Source organism: Carcharodon carcharias, chromosome 15 (genome assembly GCF_017639515.1).
Source record: "Carcharodon carcharias isolate sCarCar2 chromosome 15, sCarCar2.pri, whole genome shotgun sequence".
Taxonomy (NCBI): Eukaryota; Metazoa; Chordata; class Chondrichthyes; order Lamniformes; family Lamnidae; genus Carcharodon; species Carcharodon carcharias.
In genome coordinates, this window is record NC_054481.1 from 2,550,192 (window position 1) to 2,571,099 (window position 20,908).

The 20,908-nt window shown below is 39.4% G+C and overlaps 1 protein-coding gene across 2 annotated transcripts in view; it reads left to right on the forward strand.

The window, feature by feature from the left end:
• The window catches only part of LOC121288571 (transmembrane channel-like protein 7), a 113,226-nt gene extending 92,587 nt beyond the window's left edge, over positions 1–20,639 (forward strand). For both annotated transcript variants that reach the window (XM_041207175.1, XM_041207176.1), the window contains exons 13-16: positions 298–428; positions 4,757–4,912; positions 5,288–5,366; positions 16,269–20,639. In XM_041207175.1, the coding sequence (XP_041063109.1) occupies positions 298–428; positions 4,757–4,912; positions 5,288–5,366; positions 16,269–16,364 (462 nt within the window). In that variant the 3' untranslated portion in view covers positions 16,365–20,639. The remainder of the gene's footprint in view (positions 1–297; positions 429–4,756; positions 4,913–5,287; positions 5,367–16,268) is intronic.
• Positions 20,640–20,908: the final 269 nt, after the last annotated feature.

Sequence of the window (20,908 nt, forward strand, 5' to 3'; positions counted from 1 at the left end):
TTCGAGATACCACAATTTGCCCCCATAATCCAAAGGTTAGGAAAAATAAATTTGATTGGCTCCCTGTCCAGAATAATATCCAACAATGTGTAGATATTGGACAATGACAAAATTGGGTTTGGTTTTGATGCTCCATTGCTAGAATGTCATGCCAATATTCAAGAACAATTAATGGCCTCTTGCAAGAAATATCAGAAGACATCTGTGGCAAAAAAAATTGGCAGTAGAGCGGGGGAGAAAAGTAGAGGCTGGTGGAATTACTGCTAATAAAAACATGATGTCTTCTGAACCTTCCAGATATCTTTGATGAACAATTGTCGCCCTTCCAACAGACCTTTTCGTGCATCAAGCTCTAACTTTTTCTTTCTGGCAGTTCTGTTAATTGGACTTCCATTGGCCTGTGTTCCTATCCTCTTCGGTGTTGCAGTGTGAGTATTGGTTATTAGTTGAATATTGTTTTCTAGTTGCACCATTGTGAATAAGTTACCCATCAAGGCCATAGGGTAATTTACAGCACAGAAGGTGGCCATTCAGTTCTTTGCTCCACAGGGAGCCAGCAGGAAATCAATCCAGCCAGTCCCACTCCACTCCCATCTAAGATCGTTTTGAAGTCATTGATTGTTCCTGCTTTCAGCATCCTCATGGGCGGCATGTTCCAGGTCATTACCAATCGGTAAATAAAAAATGTTTTCTCTCTTATTCCCTCTGCATCTCTTGCCTAAAATCTTAAATCTGTGTCCGCAAGTCCTTGTACCATCAGCTAATTGGAAGAGTGTTTCCTTGATTGCCCTATCTAAGTCAGTCATAACCTTGTACACCTCTATCAAATCTCTTCTCAATCTCCTTTGCTCCAAGGAGAATAAGCCCTGCTTCTCCAACTAAAACGAAAATTCCTCATCCCTGGAACCATTCTGATTAATCTCCGCTCAAGGACTTCACATCTTTCCTAAAGTGTGCTGACCAGAAATGGATGCACTATTCTAGTTGTGGCCAAATCAGAGCTTTACACAGGTTTAGTATAACTTCCCTGCTTTTATTTTCAGTGTCTCTATTTCTGAAGCCCAAAATCCAAGATGGTTTGCTAACCACTCTTTCAATATATCCCGTTATCTTCAAAGATGGATGCACATGCACCCCCAAGTCCCTATGTCCCTGCACACTCTTCAGAATTGTGCCATTAAGGCTGTATTGCCTCTCCCTATCCCTTGTGCCAAAAGGCATCTCCTCACACTTCTCCTTATTAAATTCCATCTGCCGTGTGTCTGCCTATTCTGCCACCTTATCTATGTTATGGTACAGGTGATTGGTGTTATCCACACTGTTTGCCACACCACCAAATTTGGTATTACTGGCACATTTTGTAATTTTATTTCATATACTCTTTTACTCTACATTATTGCTGAGTTTGTTCATTCGTTAACAATTCTTGGCACTTTTTCTTAAACACTTCAAAATAGAAACAAGTTTTCTGAGTTACGCCTGTAAAGCACTTGGGGGTGCGGGTGAGAGGGGTGCATGAGAACACAAGAAATGGGAGCAGGAGTAGACCACATGGCCTGTGTTGGACAGAGCTTCTTCAGTTTCGCTTGTAAGTGAGAGAGGAGAGAGTGAGTGACTGCATGACCTGCCTCCAACATGGAGGCACCCTTGACCCTGAGGTTTCTATGACATCCATGGATCCTTACTGGATAGAGGCGACAAGCTAACCTCTCCATCTCCAATAGGTCTGTCCTCCACCCGGCCAGACGTCAGTCAGTTCCTGTTTTCTCCCTCTCTCTGATTATGGCTTAACTTCCATGCAAAGAGAGAAGATGGGGTTGAGATTGTATATAGCTGAGGCCCAGCACTGGTCCTTGACAGCATTCACTGCCCACCAACTTGAAAAGGTCCTGTTTATGCCCACTATCTGCTTCCTATCCATTAACCAATCCTCTACCCATGCTAAAATATCACCCCCAACTCCATGAGCTATTATCTTATTAACCTTTTGTGTGGCACCTGATCGAATGCCTTTTGGAAATCCATATCGTTTTTGTTTTGGATTTTCAGCATCCGCAGTTTTTTGCTTTTATAATAGAAGATAGAGTTGGGATAAGGCGGGGAGTGCATTTTCAGGGTGGCAACCTGTAACTAGTGGAGTGCCACAGGGATCAGTGCTGGGGCCACAATTATTTACAATAAATATTAATGACTTAGATGAGGGAAGTGAATGTACTATCGCCAAGCTACAGATGACACGAAAATAGGTGGGAAGGCAAGTGATGAGGATATACGAAGAGTCTACAGAGGGATATGGACAGGTTAAGTGAGTGGGCAAAAACTTGGCAGATGGAATATAACATGGGAAAATGTAAGGTTATGCACTTTGGCAGGAAGAATAGAGGAGCTGAATATATTTAAATGTTGAAAGACTGCAGAAAGCTGCAGCACAGAGGGATTTAAGGGTCCTCGGGCATGAATCGCAAAAAGCTAGCATACAAGTTCAGCTGATAATAGGGAAGGCAAATGCAATGTTGGCCTTTATTTGAAAGGGAAAGGAGTATGAAAATAGGGAAGTCTTACTAAAACTATACGAGGCACTAGTTATTTGTAGTTAGACAAGTAACTCAAATACTGTTTTGGTCCCCTTATCTAAGGAAAGATATACTGGCATTGGAGCAGTCCAGAGAAAATTGATCCTGGGTATGGACGGATTTTCTTATGAGGTGAGGTCGAGTAGGTTGGGCCTGTACTCATTGGAGTTTAGAAGAGTGGGAGGTGACCTTATTGAAGCTTATAAGATTCTTACCCTTGACAGGGTAGATGCTGAGAGGTTGTTTCCCCTTGTGGGAGAGTCTAGGAGCAGAGGGAATAATCTCAGAGTAAGGGGTCGCCCATTTAAGTCAGAGATAAGGAGGAATTTCTTCACTCACAAGGTAGTGAATCTGTGGAATTCTTTACCGCAGAGGGCTGTAGAGGCTGGGTTGTTAAGTATATTCAGGGTGGAGATAGACAGATTTTTAATCAGTAAGGGAATCAAGAGTTTTGGGGAAAAGGCAGGAGAGTGGAGTTGGGGATTATCAGATCAGTCATGATCTCATTGAATGTCAGCGCAGTCTCAATGGGCTGAATGGCCTACTTCTCCTACTTCTTATGGAGTGATTTACCCTGACAGAATGGATGAGACCATTCATCCTGTAGTGACATGGTAGCTATCCTCTTTTGTAGTGCATTGGCGCTGACCACCACCTGCCATGCTGGATTGGTGACCCTGCTTGCTGGTCTTTGCCCAGAGCAGGGGTAGGGGACATCATGGTGGGCCTCCACTGCATCCAAAAGGCACTTGAGGGACACGTCATTAAACCAGGGGTTGGGGATGGGGGAAGATTGGTGCTGCAGTCTTCTTGCCTTCTGGAACCATGTCTTCCATGCAGCAGTCCTGGGATGGAATCACTGAGAGGTGTGCATGCAGCTGCACTTAAATATGGCTCCCGACGTGATGAAGTGGCAAGGAGACAGCATGGTGGACGAATGAGAGCCCGCCTGCCATTGAAATGGAGTGTTTCCTGGGAATGCATAATTAAATATGGCAGGTTTGGGACAATATGACATAAAAAGCCGCCATTGTGGCCGGTGGTTAAAATATTCTTTCCCCTGCCACTTGATGCAAATCTGGGTTGATTCAGCTTTTAGACCTGAACAAAGCAAACTGTTTAAGTATGGGGAATAATAAAATGAAAGCGAAATTAAATGAACACCTTGTAACTGTCTTCACAGTAGAAGGCAGAAAAAACATTCTGGAAATTATGGAGAACCGAGGGTCTAGTGAGAGTGAGGAACTTCAAGAAATTAGTCTTAGTGGGAATATTACTAGAAAAATTAATGGGACCAAAATTTGACAAATCCCCTGCACCTGATGGCCTATCTGCTAAATTTTAAAAGAGGTGGCTGCAGAGATAGTGAATGCCTTGATTTTCTTCTCAGAATTCCCTCAAATTTTGGAATGTTGCCTTCCAATCCATAGGGACAAAATCTAAACATGCATTTGCGAAAAAGAGGGAGGGAGAAAAGCTATCTGTCGGCCAGTTAGCCTGTGGTAATGAAAATGCTCAGATGTATTGTAACAGGGCACTTAGGAAATCATAATATTATTAGAGTCAAAGTGATTTGTGAAAAGGAAGTGGGGCTGGATAAATCTGTTGAAGTTTTTTGTGGTTGTAACTATCAGGGTAAATAAGGGAGAATCCAAACGAATATTGATATGGACCCAAATTTTATAACTCACATCAACGATGGAGTTTCCAATTTTTATGGAGTAAAACGCTGGGTAGCATATGCTTTCTGTGCTGGATTTTCAATTTTGTTTGTGTTTATATAAGATCATACTTGATGTTTGTTCAGCACCTGAGTCCTCTGAGCCCAGTCTCCAGAATGTAAAAGGCACTTGTCCATATTTCAAACATGCTTTAAACTAAAAATTAAATCATTAACCAAGCTACACTAATGTTGATATCGGAAACTTGAACTTTTTCTAAAAGTCTTCCTGCTGGAGAAGGAAAGAAATAGAAATGCTTAAAGTCTGAAACAAAAAATTGACTGCAGCAAAGTTGCATTTGTAAAGGAAAGGACAAGTTATCATTTTGAGTGTAGCCTTCAGCAAGTTATGTTTTTGATTTTGAAGAAGGGACTCCTTTTATGATGAAAAAGCTTTGAAGTGATATGGCCATCATTGTATTAGATGCAAAATAAATATGTATGCTCTTTCCCCTCCGATCAGGGTCAAGTCATCCAAATCTTGTGGACCATTCGTGAACTACGATACCACATGGGATGTTATTCCAAAAACCATTGACCGTTTCCCAAAGGGTCTTAAGAATCTTCTATATGGTTTGGCATCCGAGGCTTTTGCAATACCATTCTTTCTGGTTGTATGGTAAGAAGCATTTGATGGTAAAATATGAGTTATTTTTTCCTGTTGGACTACAAAATAATGTTTTTCCCCCTATTGATGTGCCTGTGATTTTAATGACCAACAAATAATTTGTAATCTTTTTAAAGAAATACTTAAATTTACCTTTAAGTGAAAGTTATTATATTAATGCAAGCTGTTATAATTATGTGTAATTTAAAACAGCTTTTAATGTGCCACTGTCTGATTAAAGACTTAGCAAATAAGCAATGTTCCAATGGCAAATAATGAAGTGAAGAGAGCTGTGAAAATTAGGATCAGTGGTGGGGGAATACAAGAGTAATACCTTGTCCTTTTCTATACTTAAGCAAATACATCATTCAATTTTTGTTCTTTCAGCCTCATTCTGTTCTATCTTGTTGCTTTGGCTGGAGCACATAAACGAGTTGTTCTTCAGCTCAGAGAGCAACTGGCTATGGTGAGTGATTTTGATTCCATAATTATTAAATATGAATTTTTATTGCCAGTTTGTCAGATAGTCCAGATTTCCCTGTCAAAATAAAAACTAGGATAATGGTATTCACCTTTAATCATGGCAAAATTGTACACCAGCTTCAGACAAGGAGCAGTTACTTGACAAAGCTGTATTCGCACATGGTGCAGCAAATCATGGCCAAATATATTTGTGTAAATGTTTGGTAAAATGCAGGCTAAGTAGAAAGCATCTCAATTGGATGTGGAGTTGGAGGAAACCTGCAGTTAAAACTCAAGACTCCTTTATTTCCTTAAAAAAGGAGGAAAGCAGCAATGTCTGATGTCATTAATTTATATATGATGGCTTTTGATAATATGTGCTCATTGCATTGTTAAGGCCTGGTTAGCCATTTCTTAAAATAATTTTTAAAAATCCAGTTCTTTTTCACGGATGTGGTATTGTGAATTTTTTTGGGGAATTAGTATAGTATAAAGATCAAAGAACATGATCAGAATTTAAACCACTCTTGCCCAGTGAGAATGGTGCATGAATGGTAATATGTAAAAAAAAATCTAACTTGTGATTCCAACCTGCTCCATTCCCAGCCATTGCAATTTTTATGGTGGTGTCTCAGGCCATCAATGAGGCACCTGTTAAAGGCAAACTGGGGCTGATTTGACATTCACATCTTATGGTGTGTATCGCCCCAAGGTCAGGCAAGGACTCCGCAGGAGCGTCCCCACCAATCTCCTTCAGAGCCCTCCTACTGATTGCAGGGGACCATTCCCAGGGATCCCCTAGCTACAACCCCCTCCTGCTAAATTCCCACTCCCATCCACCTGACCACGTAATGAATTTGGCTGGGTGTCATAGGAACTGGAGTAGGCTATTCAACTGTCAAGTCTGCTCTGCCATTCAATTTGATCATGGCTGAGCATCTACCTTGATGCCACGTTCCTGGACTTTCTCTTGATGTCATTGGTCTCTAGAAATCTATCTATTTCTGTCTTGAACATAGTCAATGATTGAACTTCCACAGCCCTCTGTGATAGGGAATTCCAAAGATTCATCACCCTCTCCCTGAGATTATGTCTCCTTGTTTTAGACTCACTAGCCAGGGAAGACATCTTATCTACATCCACCCTGAATGGGGTTACCCCTCGTTCTTTGAAATTCTAGGGAATACAGATCCAGTCTCCTCAATCTTTCCTTATAAAATAATCCCGCCATCCCAGGGATTAATCTGGTGAACTTCTGTTGCACTCCTTCTATGGTAAATATATCCTTCCTTAGATAAGGGGAACAAAACTGTATACGTACTCTAGGTGAGGTCTTGCCAAGGCTCAGAACAACTGCAGCAAGACATCTTTAGTACTATGAAAGGGGTTTTATTGTTAGAAGAGGTGGAGTTCAAAGAGCCTGGTGATACAATGAGAATTTGTATTCAGAGGGAAAGGCTAGCTATAACCTGAGAGGTTTTGTGTGTGGAAGAGAGGCAAAGAACATCAAAGCAGCTGTAAGCCTACAACTGTCTGCAAAGGAACCAAATTGAAAGGAACCTCATTTTGAATTTGTGAGGTGAAAATGCTTTGCCTGGTGTCTGCTTAAAGTCTATGGGTTGTTGTTGCCTTAGCGGAGATTAGTTTGGGAATTTGTTAAAAAATTATGATAGTAATTTGTAGCTGTGTATGTGTTTAATACCTTGTAAATTAATAAATGTTTCATTTAGTTTAATATAAAAACCTCTCGAGAACTGGTGGTCTTATTCCTGAATTTAGAGCTGCAACTCAAAACATACCAATTGAAAATATAGGTTATGACAGTTGTTTAAATTTTCCCTATGGGATTTTAAATAACTCAGTCTTTAAAAACTACTATGTCATAACACGACACCCAGGTCTCTCTGGACGCCCATACTTCCTAACTTCTCACCATTTAAGAAATACTCTGCCGCCTTGTTTTATCTACTAAAGTGAATAACTTCACACTTATTCACGTTATATTCCATATGCCATGTTCTATCCCATCCACTTGTCCAAGTCCTCTAATAGCCTCCTTGCATCCTCCTCACAACTTAGTTCCCACCCAGTTTGGTGTCATCAGCAAATTTGGAAATATTCCACCTCTACATCCAAATCATTTATATAGATTATGAACAGCTGTGGACCTAGCACAGATCTTTGCAGTACCCCACTAGTAACAGCCTGCCATCCTGAGAATGATCCGTTTATTCCTACACTCTGCTTTCTGCATATTAACCAATTTTCAATCCATATTAGTATATTTCCCCCAATCCTATGTGCTCTAATTTTGTTTACTAACCTGTGTGGGACTTTGTCAAAAGCATTCTGAAAATCCAAATACACCACATCCACTCATTCCCCTTTATCTATGCTACAAATAACATTCTAAAAAAACTCCAACAAGTTTGTCAAACATGAATTCAGTTTCATAAATCCATGTTGACTCCGCCCAATTCTACCGTTCTTTTCTAAATGTCCAGTTACCACATCCTTTATAATAGATTCTAACATTTTCCCTACCACTGACGTCAAGCTAACAGGTCTGTAGTTCTCCATTCTCCCTCTTCCTCCCTTCTTAAATAGTGAGATTACATTTCCTACTTTCTAGTCTACAGGAACCTTTCCAGAATCTATAGAATTTTGCAAGATGACCACCAATGCATCCATTATCTCTCTAGCCACCTCCTTCGACAATCAACTGGTCCAGGAGATTTATCAGCCTTCAATCCAGTTAACTTTTCAAGTACCAACTCTTTACTAATACCAATTTCTTTAAGTTCCTCAGTTTCACAAGTCCCTTGGTTGCTTAATATTTCTGGAAGATTTTCCGTATTTCCTTACGTGAAGACAGACACAAAGTAACTGTTTAGTTTCTCTGCCGTTGTTCCCCACTATAAATTCTGCTGTCCCTACCTGTAATGGGCCCACATTTGTCCTTGCTAATCTTCTTTCCATGTACCTAAAGAAGCTTTTACAGTCTACCTTTATGTCCCTCACTGGTTTGCATCCATATTCTAGTTTCCCTTTCTTAATCATTTCCTCGGTCCTCCTTCACTGGCTTGTAAAGTGTTTCCAATCTTCAGCTTACTACTTTTTCTGGCATCCTTATAAGCTCTTTCCTTTTGTTAGGAATAATGTATAACTTTAATTTATATTCTGTATTTGGGTATTAAGAAAGGTAAAGCCTGGTTTTAGTTTCATTTAGAGGATTTTGTGAGCTGGGTGCTGTGAAGTCTAGGGCCCTGTTTGTATATATGCATTTTTAATGAGGCTTTACAACTCTTGAAGTGAAGAGACAGGTCACCAAGGGTTTAGTAGTTTAGTGAAGTCTTTTTTAAAAAAGCATAAAGTACAAAAAACCTGTGCTGTTGCCTAGTGACAGTGGTCCAGAGACACACACAGACAGGGAAACACAGAAGGGTGTAATTAGTGTGTGTATATCAGGCAGAAGGTCTAATCTAATAATAAATCCTACAAGCCTGCTGGGGAAATGAGTTTAGATTGCAAATTTTGTGGTGGGGTACAGGCTGAAGAAAAGTGTCTGGTGCATGCTTCGAAGTCTGCAGGAAGAAAACTGTTTGAAACTGAGCTAACCCAAGCAAGAAACCTTGGTGTTGAGACAGTGGTAAATCTCCACTGGGGTTTGTGTCTTTAAGGGTTCCTGGGATAAAAGGAATAGTGTGCACTGGAATCATTTGCAGGGATCTGTATTGAAATCTTTCCAACCTTTTTGTCCAGTGTAATATAGTTCAGTTTTTTTCTAGTTTAATAAACATTTTATTCTTTGTGTTAACAGTATGCTGGCAGACTCTTGTGAATGTGTTCAGTAACTGACCTCCATGGTTTCTTTGAAAAAAAGGATCTACTAAGCTAGATTTCACTCTGGGATCTGACTTGTCCAGTATTAACATCATCTGGGATCGTAACACTTTGATCCAATGCAATCTTTAACTTCTTTTGTTAACCACAGTTGATTTATCTTTCCCTTTGGGTATTTGTGCCTTAGAGGAATATATATCTGTTGTAGACCATGTAGTATTTCTTTAAGTACTAGCCATTGCATGTCAATTCTTTTAGTGTTTTTTCCCAATCCACCATAGTCAACTTGCCTGCCGCTCATACCTTGATAATTTCCTTTCTTAAGATTTAAGACCCTAGTTTCAGAATGAATTATATCATACTCGAACTTAATGCAAAATTCTATCATATTATTGCCACTATTTCCCAAAGGCTTCTTTACAGCAACATTATTAATTAGCCCTTTCTCATTACACAACATTAAATCCAAAATATCCCGATCCCTAGTTGGCTCCTCAATGTCCTGCCCCAGAAACCTAAAACAAAAACAAAAATAAAAATACCTGGAAAAACTCAGCAGGTCCGTAGCCCCAGAAACCCATCTTGTACCCATCCTCCACAGCATTAGTGCTGATTTGGTTAACCCAGTCTATGTATACACTGAAGTCATCCACTATTACTTTATTACCCACGTTACATGTATCTCTAATTTCCTGATTTATACTGTGCCTGACAGTGCCACTACAGTTTGGCCTTTAAACAACTCTAACCAATGTTTGCCCTTGCTGTTTTTTAGCTCCACCCAAACTGATTCTATATCTTGAGCGTTTGATCTAAGATCCTCTCTTTTTAATATAATGATCTCAAACTTTACGAACAGTGCTACGCCACCTCGTTTTCATCTATCCCTCCTGAATGCCAAATATCCTTAGATATTCAGTTCCCAATCTTGGTCATCCTGCAGTCACATCTCCATTATGGCAATTAAATCATACCCATTTACTCAATTTGTGCATTCAAATCATCAACCTTTTATCAAGTGCTACATGCATTCAGAGAGAGTGCTTTTAATTCTGCTTTTTTAACTTTATTCTCCACTCTTATCCTATTTGATGCTTGCCTATTCTTCGCCTGTCTTCTATTTTTGCTTTCTACTTTTCTGCTTGCTTTTGCCAGTTTTGCTTCCCTTAAATCTGAGCTCCCTCACAGGTTCCCATCCCCCTGTCAATCTAATTTAAACCCTCCCCAACAGCACCAACGAATCTCCCTGCGACAGTGTTAGTCCCAGTCCTGCTAAGGTGCAGCCCATCCTTCTTGTACAGATCCCTCCTGCCCCAGAACTGGTCCCAATGGCTCGGAAATCTGATGCCCTCCCTCCGACACTCCTCCTCCAGCCATGTGTTCAATCGCTCAGTTCTCCTGTTCCTATGCTCACTAGCACGTGGGACTTGAAGTAATCCTGAGATTACGGCTTTAGAGGTCCTGCTTTTCAATCTCCTGCTAGCTCCTTGAAATCTGCTTTCAGGACCTCATCCACTTCCTACCTAAGTCATTGGTACCAATGTGGACCACGACCTCTGACAAGAATGTCCTGCAGCCGCTCTGTGATATCCTTGACCCTGGCACCAGGGAGACAACAGAGCACCTGGAGTCACGTCTACAACCACAGAAACAGATGTTGGATTGGACTCTGGGGAATTTCTTCTTAAATGAGGCCTTGCTATTAAGATCGGCAATGCCTCCACATACCCAATCTCTCTGGGTGTGCTGCCTGCTGTTAGGCATAGAGTTCCTATTCTTCAGTAAAATCTGAGAACCATCTGTCTTAGCTATTGATTCATATTTTTACCTAGAGTTTCTGCCTAACTTCAGCTTAAACACAATAGTTGCTTGGTAGTACAGAACCTGAGTATTGCTGAGAAAAGAGACAATGCTGTTGAAGTTTTTCGCCTTGCACTCATCAGGACAGACACAAGAATGCCAAATTTTAAAGGGAACAACAATTTATACTGCATGAGAAAAGGGGACTGATTGGTTGACAAGTTGACTCTGGTTGAGGTGTTGCCATGGAGAATGCACCAGGGGCTGTCCAATCATGGAATCATACCTAACATATTCGGCATTGTGTTCAGAGTTTTGCAAGCACGGTCTAGTTAAGTGCGGTCAGTATTCTACCTGTCGTGAACAGCCAAAGGAACTCGCTGTTACTTTTTGCTAGTCGTTGGGACTTATAACCGATGTACCTGACATTGCACAGGCACTGAAATTTATATCCTACAATATGCATTGGTTTGTTAGGTAGAACATTGATTTGATGGCAGCATTCAGTTAGCAGCGTGAAACGGCTACTGTGACACTTAAATGTGTATTTCCAACACATAGATGATTTACATGTTATATTTGAATCTGCAACTGCACGTAAGAATTTCCCACAGGCACTCAAATTCACCTTTTGAAATGGAGCAGTCTAATGATCTCCCTTTTTACTCAGTGCGCTAGGTGAGAATTCGCTAATGGGTTATCTACTATTGTCTACTGCAAGCCTACCTTCATTGGTTAATCAACATCCTCGGGGTTACCATTGACCATAAACTGAGCTGAACCAGCCATATAAATGCTGTGGCTACAAAAGCAGGTCAGAGGCTGGGAATTCTGCAGAGAGTAACTCACCTCCTGACTCCCCAAAGCCTGTCCACCAACTACAGGTCACAAGTCAGGAGTATGATGATAAACTGTCCACTTGCTTGGATGAGTGCAGCTCCAACAACATTCAAGAATCTGAACACCATCCAGGACAAAGCAGCCTGCTTAATTGGCACCTCATCCGCCACCATCAACATCCACTCCTTCCACTACCAATACACAAGTAGCATTATCCTGCAGGAAATTGGCCGCACCAATCAGATCGTTGGTCACTGTGTATTGCACATACTCACAAGTGGGTCCAAGGCTGCTACTTTGGAACCTGAAAAGTGCCCAGAATACCTTAACTTACCCTGGAAGGGTAAGATCTCAAAAGTTTGAGCAACAGGTGAAGCTAATCATTTCACGCTGCTACTATGCAGTGGCAACACGATTGGTATTTTCAACTAACAGGATGCTGCTATCAAGCTAAAAGGACTTTCCATCTATCACACAAATGAGTAATGTGGTATTTGAATTTCAGTGCCAGTGTGTTGCCAGGTGTGTAGGCCACATGTCCCATCAACTGGTGGATTGTATCCCACAGCATGTCTCTTTGGCTGTTCACAATAGGCAGAGTATTGACCATACTCAACCAACTCCTGCTTGCAAAACTCAACACAATGTGTAACATTTGATGTGATTCCATGATTGGACTGCACTTGCTGAACAATCCCAAGTGTGCTCCAACAACCAATTTAAGATTATCAGTTGGGTTCACATGGTTGCACACTTATGCTTGCTAGAAGTTACGTATGTTCATACATGGGGACCTGTCTTCTGCAGGCAAAAAGAACGTGTCCAGGCACTGAATCTCTTTTGAATTAAACTAAAGTGTGCATTCTCCATGGCAATCAGAGTCGACTTATCAACCAGTCAGCGTCAGTATAAATTGTTGCTCCCTTTGAAATTTGGCATTGTTGCATCTGCCCTGAAAGTCCTGGTGAAAAGCTTCATCAGCATACCTCTTAAACACAATACCCAGGAATCGTATTAAAAAGTGCCCTCACCCTGTCTTGTCACTTCCCCTGCAGGTTATGCTAGCAGCACACGATTTCTCCACATAATTCTTCTTCTATGGTTTGGAATTTCTGTATAATCAACGAGACCTCCTTCAACCAACGTGTCAGACTCTGGCCTAATTTATGAGGTGCACATGGGGTAAAAGGCAGCAATTGTTGCAGGGTGGGTTGGCTCTGCCCTTCAGTGACTTGTCACTCAGTATCTTAGGTGGGGCGGGAAGGGGCATGCAGCGGAGATGTCACTTCACTAAAATGTCTTATGTGAATGCCTAGATTCCATACTTGGTGATGAATAAGCCTGGTTGTATTTGAGCTTTTAGAAATCAGTATAGTAGGAATGTTGCAAACTACCTTGTATAAGTCTCTTCAACACTCTGAAAGGTAGTTGTGTATCACCAAGGGGGGGCTAAAAACCCGTGAGGATCCAAAGTGGAGGGGTTAAAAACCTGCGAGAGTCCAGAGAGCGGATGTGCTAAAAACCCGCAGGAGAAGTGGCAAGAGTTTGGAGAGCGGAGAAGATAGCTGCATCAGAACTACGTTCGAAAACAGAAAATAAGATGTGACATCACAGGAAACTTATAAGTTGATTGGCTGGTGAGTATTGCTGTTTTGTTATGATCCCAGTTGATGTTACTACTGGACAAGCCAGATCCTAAGGTGGAACCCTGCTTGATAGGTCCTAAGGGTGGAGTTTTACAACCTCATCGCAACGGAAGTGGGGCTGTAAAATCCCATCAGGGTAAAATACCGCACTAACTTTTATTTTTTATCTAGAAATGTGGTAGTTATAGGAATCAGCTGATGAACATTTATTTAAAAAAACATTTATTAAACAAGAAAAGATGAACTATATTACAATACTCCTCCACCGACAACTATACTTTTACAGTCAGATGCAGATTCAAAAGGACAACACATGTTACAAAATCTATCTTTTTTCTAATATTCACAATAAGCATGCCATCCATGTAAACCAATAGATGACCTCTGGTCGTACACACCACACTCTGAACCCAAGAGTTTCCAATCTCAAGGTTTGAAGTACTCGCCTTGGAATCTTCTCCTAAATGACACTTTCACTTCGATGCCTTTGACAAGGATCCATCTCCAGGGTTTCAACTTCTCCTTCTGATGTTCTCCTCCCCTGAATCTCTGCATGCATTCTGGCTTCACTTTCCATGCACTCTCTCAGATACTCAGCCGTGCCAACAGAACACCACTGCTTCACAGGCTCGTAGTAAGGAGTCACCAACCTTTGGCCGTCTCCTCGGATCTTCTGGCTTCTCGCAAGCCCACTTTGCCTTGATTCTGCTCCCTGTAGCTTTGTCTTTTGAGTTTGGAGCTTTTTCCACAGGGCTGGTTCAGATTCCTGTTCTTTCATCTTGATTTCACTGCTTTCCTGGCGCTACCTTCTGCCCAGCTCACTGGTTTTTGGGATTTTCTTCTTTTTGGTGGGGGGGACACCTGCTCCCTGCAGCTCCTTTTTCTGCCTGCTTTAGCAGTTTCTGTGGAATGCTCCTACCAGTTGAACTCAAACTGCTTTCCTGTTTCTCCCTGTTTCTCCTGTTGCTAAGCAACAGCACAGTTTTTCTACTCTTTTAACTTCCCTAAACCACTTCAAAGGTCATAAAATGTCTTTAAAATGCACGTATACAAAAACAAACCCCAGACTTGCAGGCAACATTCTAAAGTGACCAAAACCAAGGTTTCCTCTTCCTTAACACACACAAATACATATAAATTAAACTTAAAGCTAAACTTAAATTTAAACTTAGGAATAAGCTATTGCTTTAAGTTTAACACAAACACATACACATATAACTTACTTAAAACTAACTCTAGTTCCTAACACTATTGCAAAACTTAAGAAAATGGATTCATTGAGACCCTCTACTGATAAAACAATTATGGTTTCCTTTTTAATAAAGCAGTGTGGACAAAAGAGAAAATGGATCAGATTTACAATCTTAAAATAGCTGAAGAAGTTTTAGATAATGTGTCTAAGGTACATTTGCCAATTGTTTAACATGCCCGTGGATGATCCAGCAGCTCTAACAGCGATATGCACCTTGATTAATGCAAATATGAATTTAAGAGTTGGACTGTGTTAAATTATCAGGGCTAATTATAGGTGTTCCTTATTTTTATAACAATATTATTTCGAATCATTGGCTGAGGTTTCATTCAGTTCAAACAATCTACTTTTATCAAAGCTCACTTACTTAATGCTTACCCAACTAGATACTTTTACCTTCAATAGATCTGAATATATTACAAAATATAGACGGTGTACAGTTAATGAGACAATTTTGCATATTTCAATTAGTTGTTCATACATTAAAAATGCAAAAATTCAATGACACAACAAAATTCTCCATGTTTTTAAGGACATGGTAATTAAACATGGGTATACAGTTTTGTTAGAGCCATACATCAGAACAGATGAGGGATCACTTTTTAAACTGGATTTAACTGTTTGTAGGGGTGACATGGTAGCCATTGTAGATGTTGCAGTAAGGTTTGAAGATAATGACAATTTGTTAAAGAAAATCACAGGATGAGAAAGTTAATGGGAAATGATGGCAGAGTGGTATTGTAGCTGCACTTTTAATCCAGAAACCCAGGATAATGCACTGAGGACCAGAGTTCAAATCTTGCCATGGCAGATGGTAGAATTTGGATTCAATAAAAATCTGAAACCATTGATTGTTGTAAAAAAAAAACCATCCTTTGAATTTTACCTCAAATCAAAGGTAGTGAAAACACTCTGGTTGTAGCTGAGGCTCTACTATGTGAGAAAATAAAAATAGGCAAAGGTCGTTCATTTAAAAAACCCAAAAGGTAATTATGTAAATCCGGCAATAGAAATTAGAATTGATTCAGGAAGACATTGTCATTTGACACCTGAACCTGACAGGTTTGATGTGGATGATCGACTAGCCAATCCAATTCATTGATAAAACCTGGAGGGATAGACCTGTCCTGAATGTCAGGCAATTATGTAGATTATGTACATCCAGACTCGAAACGTCAACTGTCCCTCTCCACGGATGCTGTTAGATCTGCTGAGTTTTTTCAGATATTTTTGTTTTTGTTCTAGATGATATACTGGTTTGATTTGGGACCTCGTGCATTGTGGTAGACTTCATTGTATAACAAGACACCCACCTAACCACATAATGATTAGTTATGATGGGACGCTAACAAGTTCCTAGTAAGACAATGCGATGCTTTGGTTTTACATTTATTGAATGTTGGATATTTAACTGCATATATCAAGGCAGCATTAGCTGTTTGCATTTCAATACTGAATTATTTAAGGATGTAAATCTTTGAGAAAATCTCAGAATATCAGTTTACAGTTGTGATTATTTTTGCAGCAAGGTCGTGACAAACAATACCTTATCAAAAAACTAACAAGGGATTCGCTCGTTTTGAAGAAGACATCTACAGAGACAAACATTTGGGAGAACTGAAATAAGACTGTTCAGAATATACAGCAATACATAGACAACAGAAGTGTGCTATGTATTACAATAGTTCAGGAATTTTTTTTATTTCACAATTTTACAGAAAACATTTTCTGATTGTTCTGTTACTGATAAAGATAAATTAGCACTCTACTATGAGGTAAACATTTTGGGGATTTCTTTTCTCTTGAAATTTTGCCTGTACCTTATTAAAAACCAAATTGTAATTCTGTTACATGAAAGCTTTTACAGGCACAAGTTCTTGCAAATGCTGATATTGTTTTTTTGTTAATCATCTGGGAACCATTTTTTAAAAATTAGCTTATTTTACCTATTTGTTGCTCTCTTTGTACATCTGATGGTTATTATACTATTATTTCCTATTTATTAACACATATTTCCTTTAATATTTATGTGTGTAGTAATGGAAGAATTTCTTAATACTGTGAAGGAAGCAGTGCTGGTAATGTTCACCACCCAAATACAACACTACAGACTACTGCCCATTTCCACTACTACTCAATTCAGTGTTCAAAACTTTGCTTCAAAAAATCCTAATAGCTGTTTATTTGAATATACTGGCTCTTTACCTGCACCAAAGTTTTTACAGATTACACTTGTCTTGTTTATGAAATTAAGTTAGATGTTTATTAGCTTCCTGAGAGACAAAAAAAAATATACAATCAACACTTGATACGCTACGATGGACAAAGGAGTTGCTCAGAATGCACAGATTTTAAAATGCCAACTCCACGCTGTGGATATTTGAACTTGAGTATTCTTCCTGAACTCATGTTGCTGCAAACACCCCTTGTATTAGCTGCACCTCAGCACCAATTTAAATATCATTCAACGTAACCTCACATGCATCTTCCTGCTACCCATTCCTATCAGCTTACCCAGGGTATCTTTGTCTTTAGTAAATTACCTAGGCGTCCTTGCAGTTCATGTTTAAAACTGGTGGAAAAAAATCTGCTTGGAGCACACAATGTAGCTGGATAGCTCCACTCAAATAGCCTCAGTTTTTAAAAGATCTCAATTAAGGGGTTGCATTTCAATGGGAACAGGGTCCTGATTGCCTGCCATAACTTGATAAACGTTTAAATTGTACCTCTGGCATTTTCATTGTGCATTGTAACTTCGGTGAAAGTTCAATCAGGAGACCCTCCATTGAAATTAATGACGTGTCTAAAACACAGGAGATAAATGTACTTATTACAAAAGGTGTAGATTTATCCATCTACTTATATGTTATTCTATCAACAGACTTGCATTTAGTTTGTGCTTCCTGTAAGTGGTCTTACTTCTTGTAATGTAGTTCTCTATCACAGTTTGTTGATAACATGTCTTTTATTATTAAATAACCTCTTCCCTAACTCTGTGACCAACAGCACAGGAGCTCTGCTAATAAAATACTGGGCCTGATCTTGCTGGAAAAATATTGTTATGGTAACACTGCTTGCCATTATTTATGTGCAATTCAGCCAGCAAGTTCAGGACTATTCAGTGAGTTGCAAGTCTCTAGAACTTGTTGGTTTGTGCAAACAGCATCTCACTTTGGCCACACAACTTGCTGGGTTTGCACATGAATTGACCATTAAATGCAGAAAGTTAAGTCTGGTATTTAAGATGCAAGTGGCTTTTTTAATAAGTAGTAATTGTTAATGCAATGCTAATCAATATCTCTGGACCAGAAATGGATCAAAATGTTCAATCTCATTCCTGCATGTAGTCAATTGCTGTTAGTGCTTTGAATGTATTTTTAAAAATTATTTCTTTCCATCTCTTCTTTCTCACTCTTAATCTAATCATTCTTTCTTTCTCTCTGTTTCTCTTTCTGTAGCTGTTCTGATTCCCAATTCATCATCCTTCTCTGTGCTTACGCTGTTTCTTGTTCCTTAAATCTCATTGGTTAAGGAAATATACTGTTGGTCTTGCCATTCACTAAGATGCCCCATTGCCCTCACTCTGTCATTATCAGCTTGCGGCAAGTTATGGGGTGAAAGTGATTTGAGCTGGAGAAAGTCTAACTATTGGTGTATGCCACAAGATGCCCAGCGCCAGAAAATCTATCCTTTTTTAAAAATTGTTCATCACATCAGATTTCAGTACAAATCAAAAATAATTAAGAGAAAATCAAAAAAATGTTGCCTAATGCCATGTGCTTCTGACATGGAACATACACCACTTTCCAATTTGCATAGTTCCTGAGCAAACAATATCTAAACCTTAAGTAATATGAGCTTGTTTTCATTCAACAACAATTGCACTTTGTTGTCTAAAAGAGACACATCATTTTAGCAGAATAATGCAATATATTGCATTCATACTGTTACCAAAAATATGTATTACAAAATTGACAGCATATTTAGTTTTGTGGAAATTATCTGATCATTATCTGATTTTAATATGAGCCTCGAGCTTTTTATTCGAATCTACTGCAGTTCCACAAGCAATAAATTATCAGTTGCAACTTTGCTAAACATGGAGTAATAAAATTAGAGCACCAATGGTTACAGTCTCATTCCTCTCAGCCAAATGGGGTGTTTCAGCAGAAAACATAGTCCGGTTGTATTACTCATCTGAGTAGGTGTGTGATGCAAGAACAAATTGCAACAGAAAACCTGGATAAACTTGCTCACACTTGAGTTCTATGATTTTTCCTACTAGAAAATGGGTTGTGGCTTTATTTGGCTCAATTATATCTTCCAAATCCTTTGACCAAAGCTTTCTTGATACTGTCACGCCCAGTAAAGGCATATCCTATTCATAACTTTTAAAACACTGCAATTAGTTTGGAATCTTCTGGAACTAACTTGCTTTTAAAATAAACAATGATGGACTGCTAAGCTGGCTGCCACGGATCACCTGCCTTGATTGGTGGATTCAAACTACAGCACTGTCTCGAAAGACAACGGCACCCATTTCAGACTAAGAATTGTCAACACATGCATCCTGACACCATTAGGAACTGCATTCTTGGCTTGAATGGGTATTTTCAGCCAGAAGACAATAATGGTCTCAAGCACCCAGAGGTGGATGGTGGATGGCTGTGGTATTCAAAGTAAGGTTAACCCTCTGAAGGAGGGTCTTACGGACTTGAAACGTTCACTCTGTTTCTCTCTCCACAGACGCTGCTAGACCTGCTGAGTTTTTCCAGCATTTTCTGTTTTTGTTTCAGATTTCCAGCATCTGCAGTATTTTGCTCTTATTTTAAGATTAACACCACATTTGGAAGGGAGCTGTAAGCAGCCACATGTTGAGGCAGCCCCTTTTCCTTTCCGTCAGTCTGCACAACAGTTGCATGACATCAGCAAAAAAGGTAGCAGACCCATGCCTTTTTAACATGAAGACTGTTATATGTAAAAGGTTTCCCAGCCTGATTCCTATTCCAAACGCATCTAAAGCAACCTTGATCTTCTGTTAAGAAAACTACAAGTGCCAAACTTTGTGACCTGTTGAGCCTTAATCTGTTAGAGGGAGCCCTGCAACAACTCTGAGTTACAACTCCGGGTATCGGAATCTACCTAGACTAACCCTTCAGTAGTGAAATGCCATTTTAATCACTGCTTCTTAAAAACTCTTTCTTTTTTGTAATTTAAACTGTATCTTTTGTGTGTGTGTGTGTGTGTGAGTGATGTAGCATTTTAGACATTCGGGATGAATGCATGAATAAATAACCCTCTGTCTTTAAACCTACAAAAGTTGGCTGTTATTTAAATTGACCACACCCCAGAGGCTAAGAGACACAAAAATTCCTGTCCAAAGCCACACTGATTATGAACAGTAAGGGGAGGGTACAAGTGTTTCAGTTCTCTTCCCCACCCTCTCTGTAATAATAGTCATGGACTAAATTTTTCAGTTGACAAACTATCCTTTTGTAATAAACACATTATATACATGTTTCTTTATAAATGCTGTAGATTTTAATTAAAGGAAATTTTTATGTAGTTAATGTATTAATTACCTGCAATACAGCTTTTTCTCCAGAAAACTTGTTTAAATTAAAAAATACTGCTATTATTGCAGTAATGTCTTATTGGGTTACATTTGTAGATGTATATTTTACAGGGTATCTTTAAGGGGCGTCTGTATTTATGATGCCCCATAGCTTCGGTGCATTTGCTGGAGTACACTTATTGTTAACACGTGTACTACTAGATACTACAAGAAATGTGTTTCGAATTCAGTTATGTGCACATGAATGTGTGTATGTCTCTTTAAAAAAAAACATAAATTAACCAGTTTTTGTCCTTTACATAAATAAAGGTTTTCAAAAAATTTATTGTAATTTGAGATTTGATTATCCAATACTGAAAACTACTTACTTTAAAACCAAATATTAAACATATTCAAAAGGGTGGAAAAGGCATTTTTTATACATATATCTTGTCATTGTGGGTACCCTGTAGGACTAGAAATAACATCAATATGATGGCCTAAATTTTTGCAGTGACTGAGAGCCTCTCCATCATTGTGAAGATGGCGGACGTACCCAGAAATTGGAAGTCCCACTCTTGAAGGTGACACCTACCATTTTCAAGAAGGCA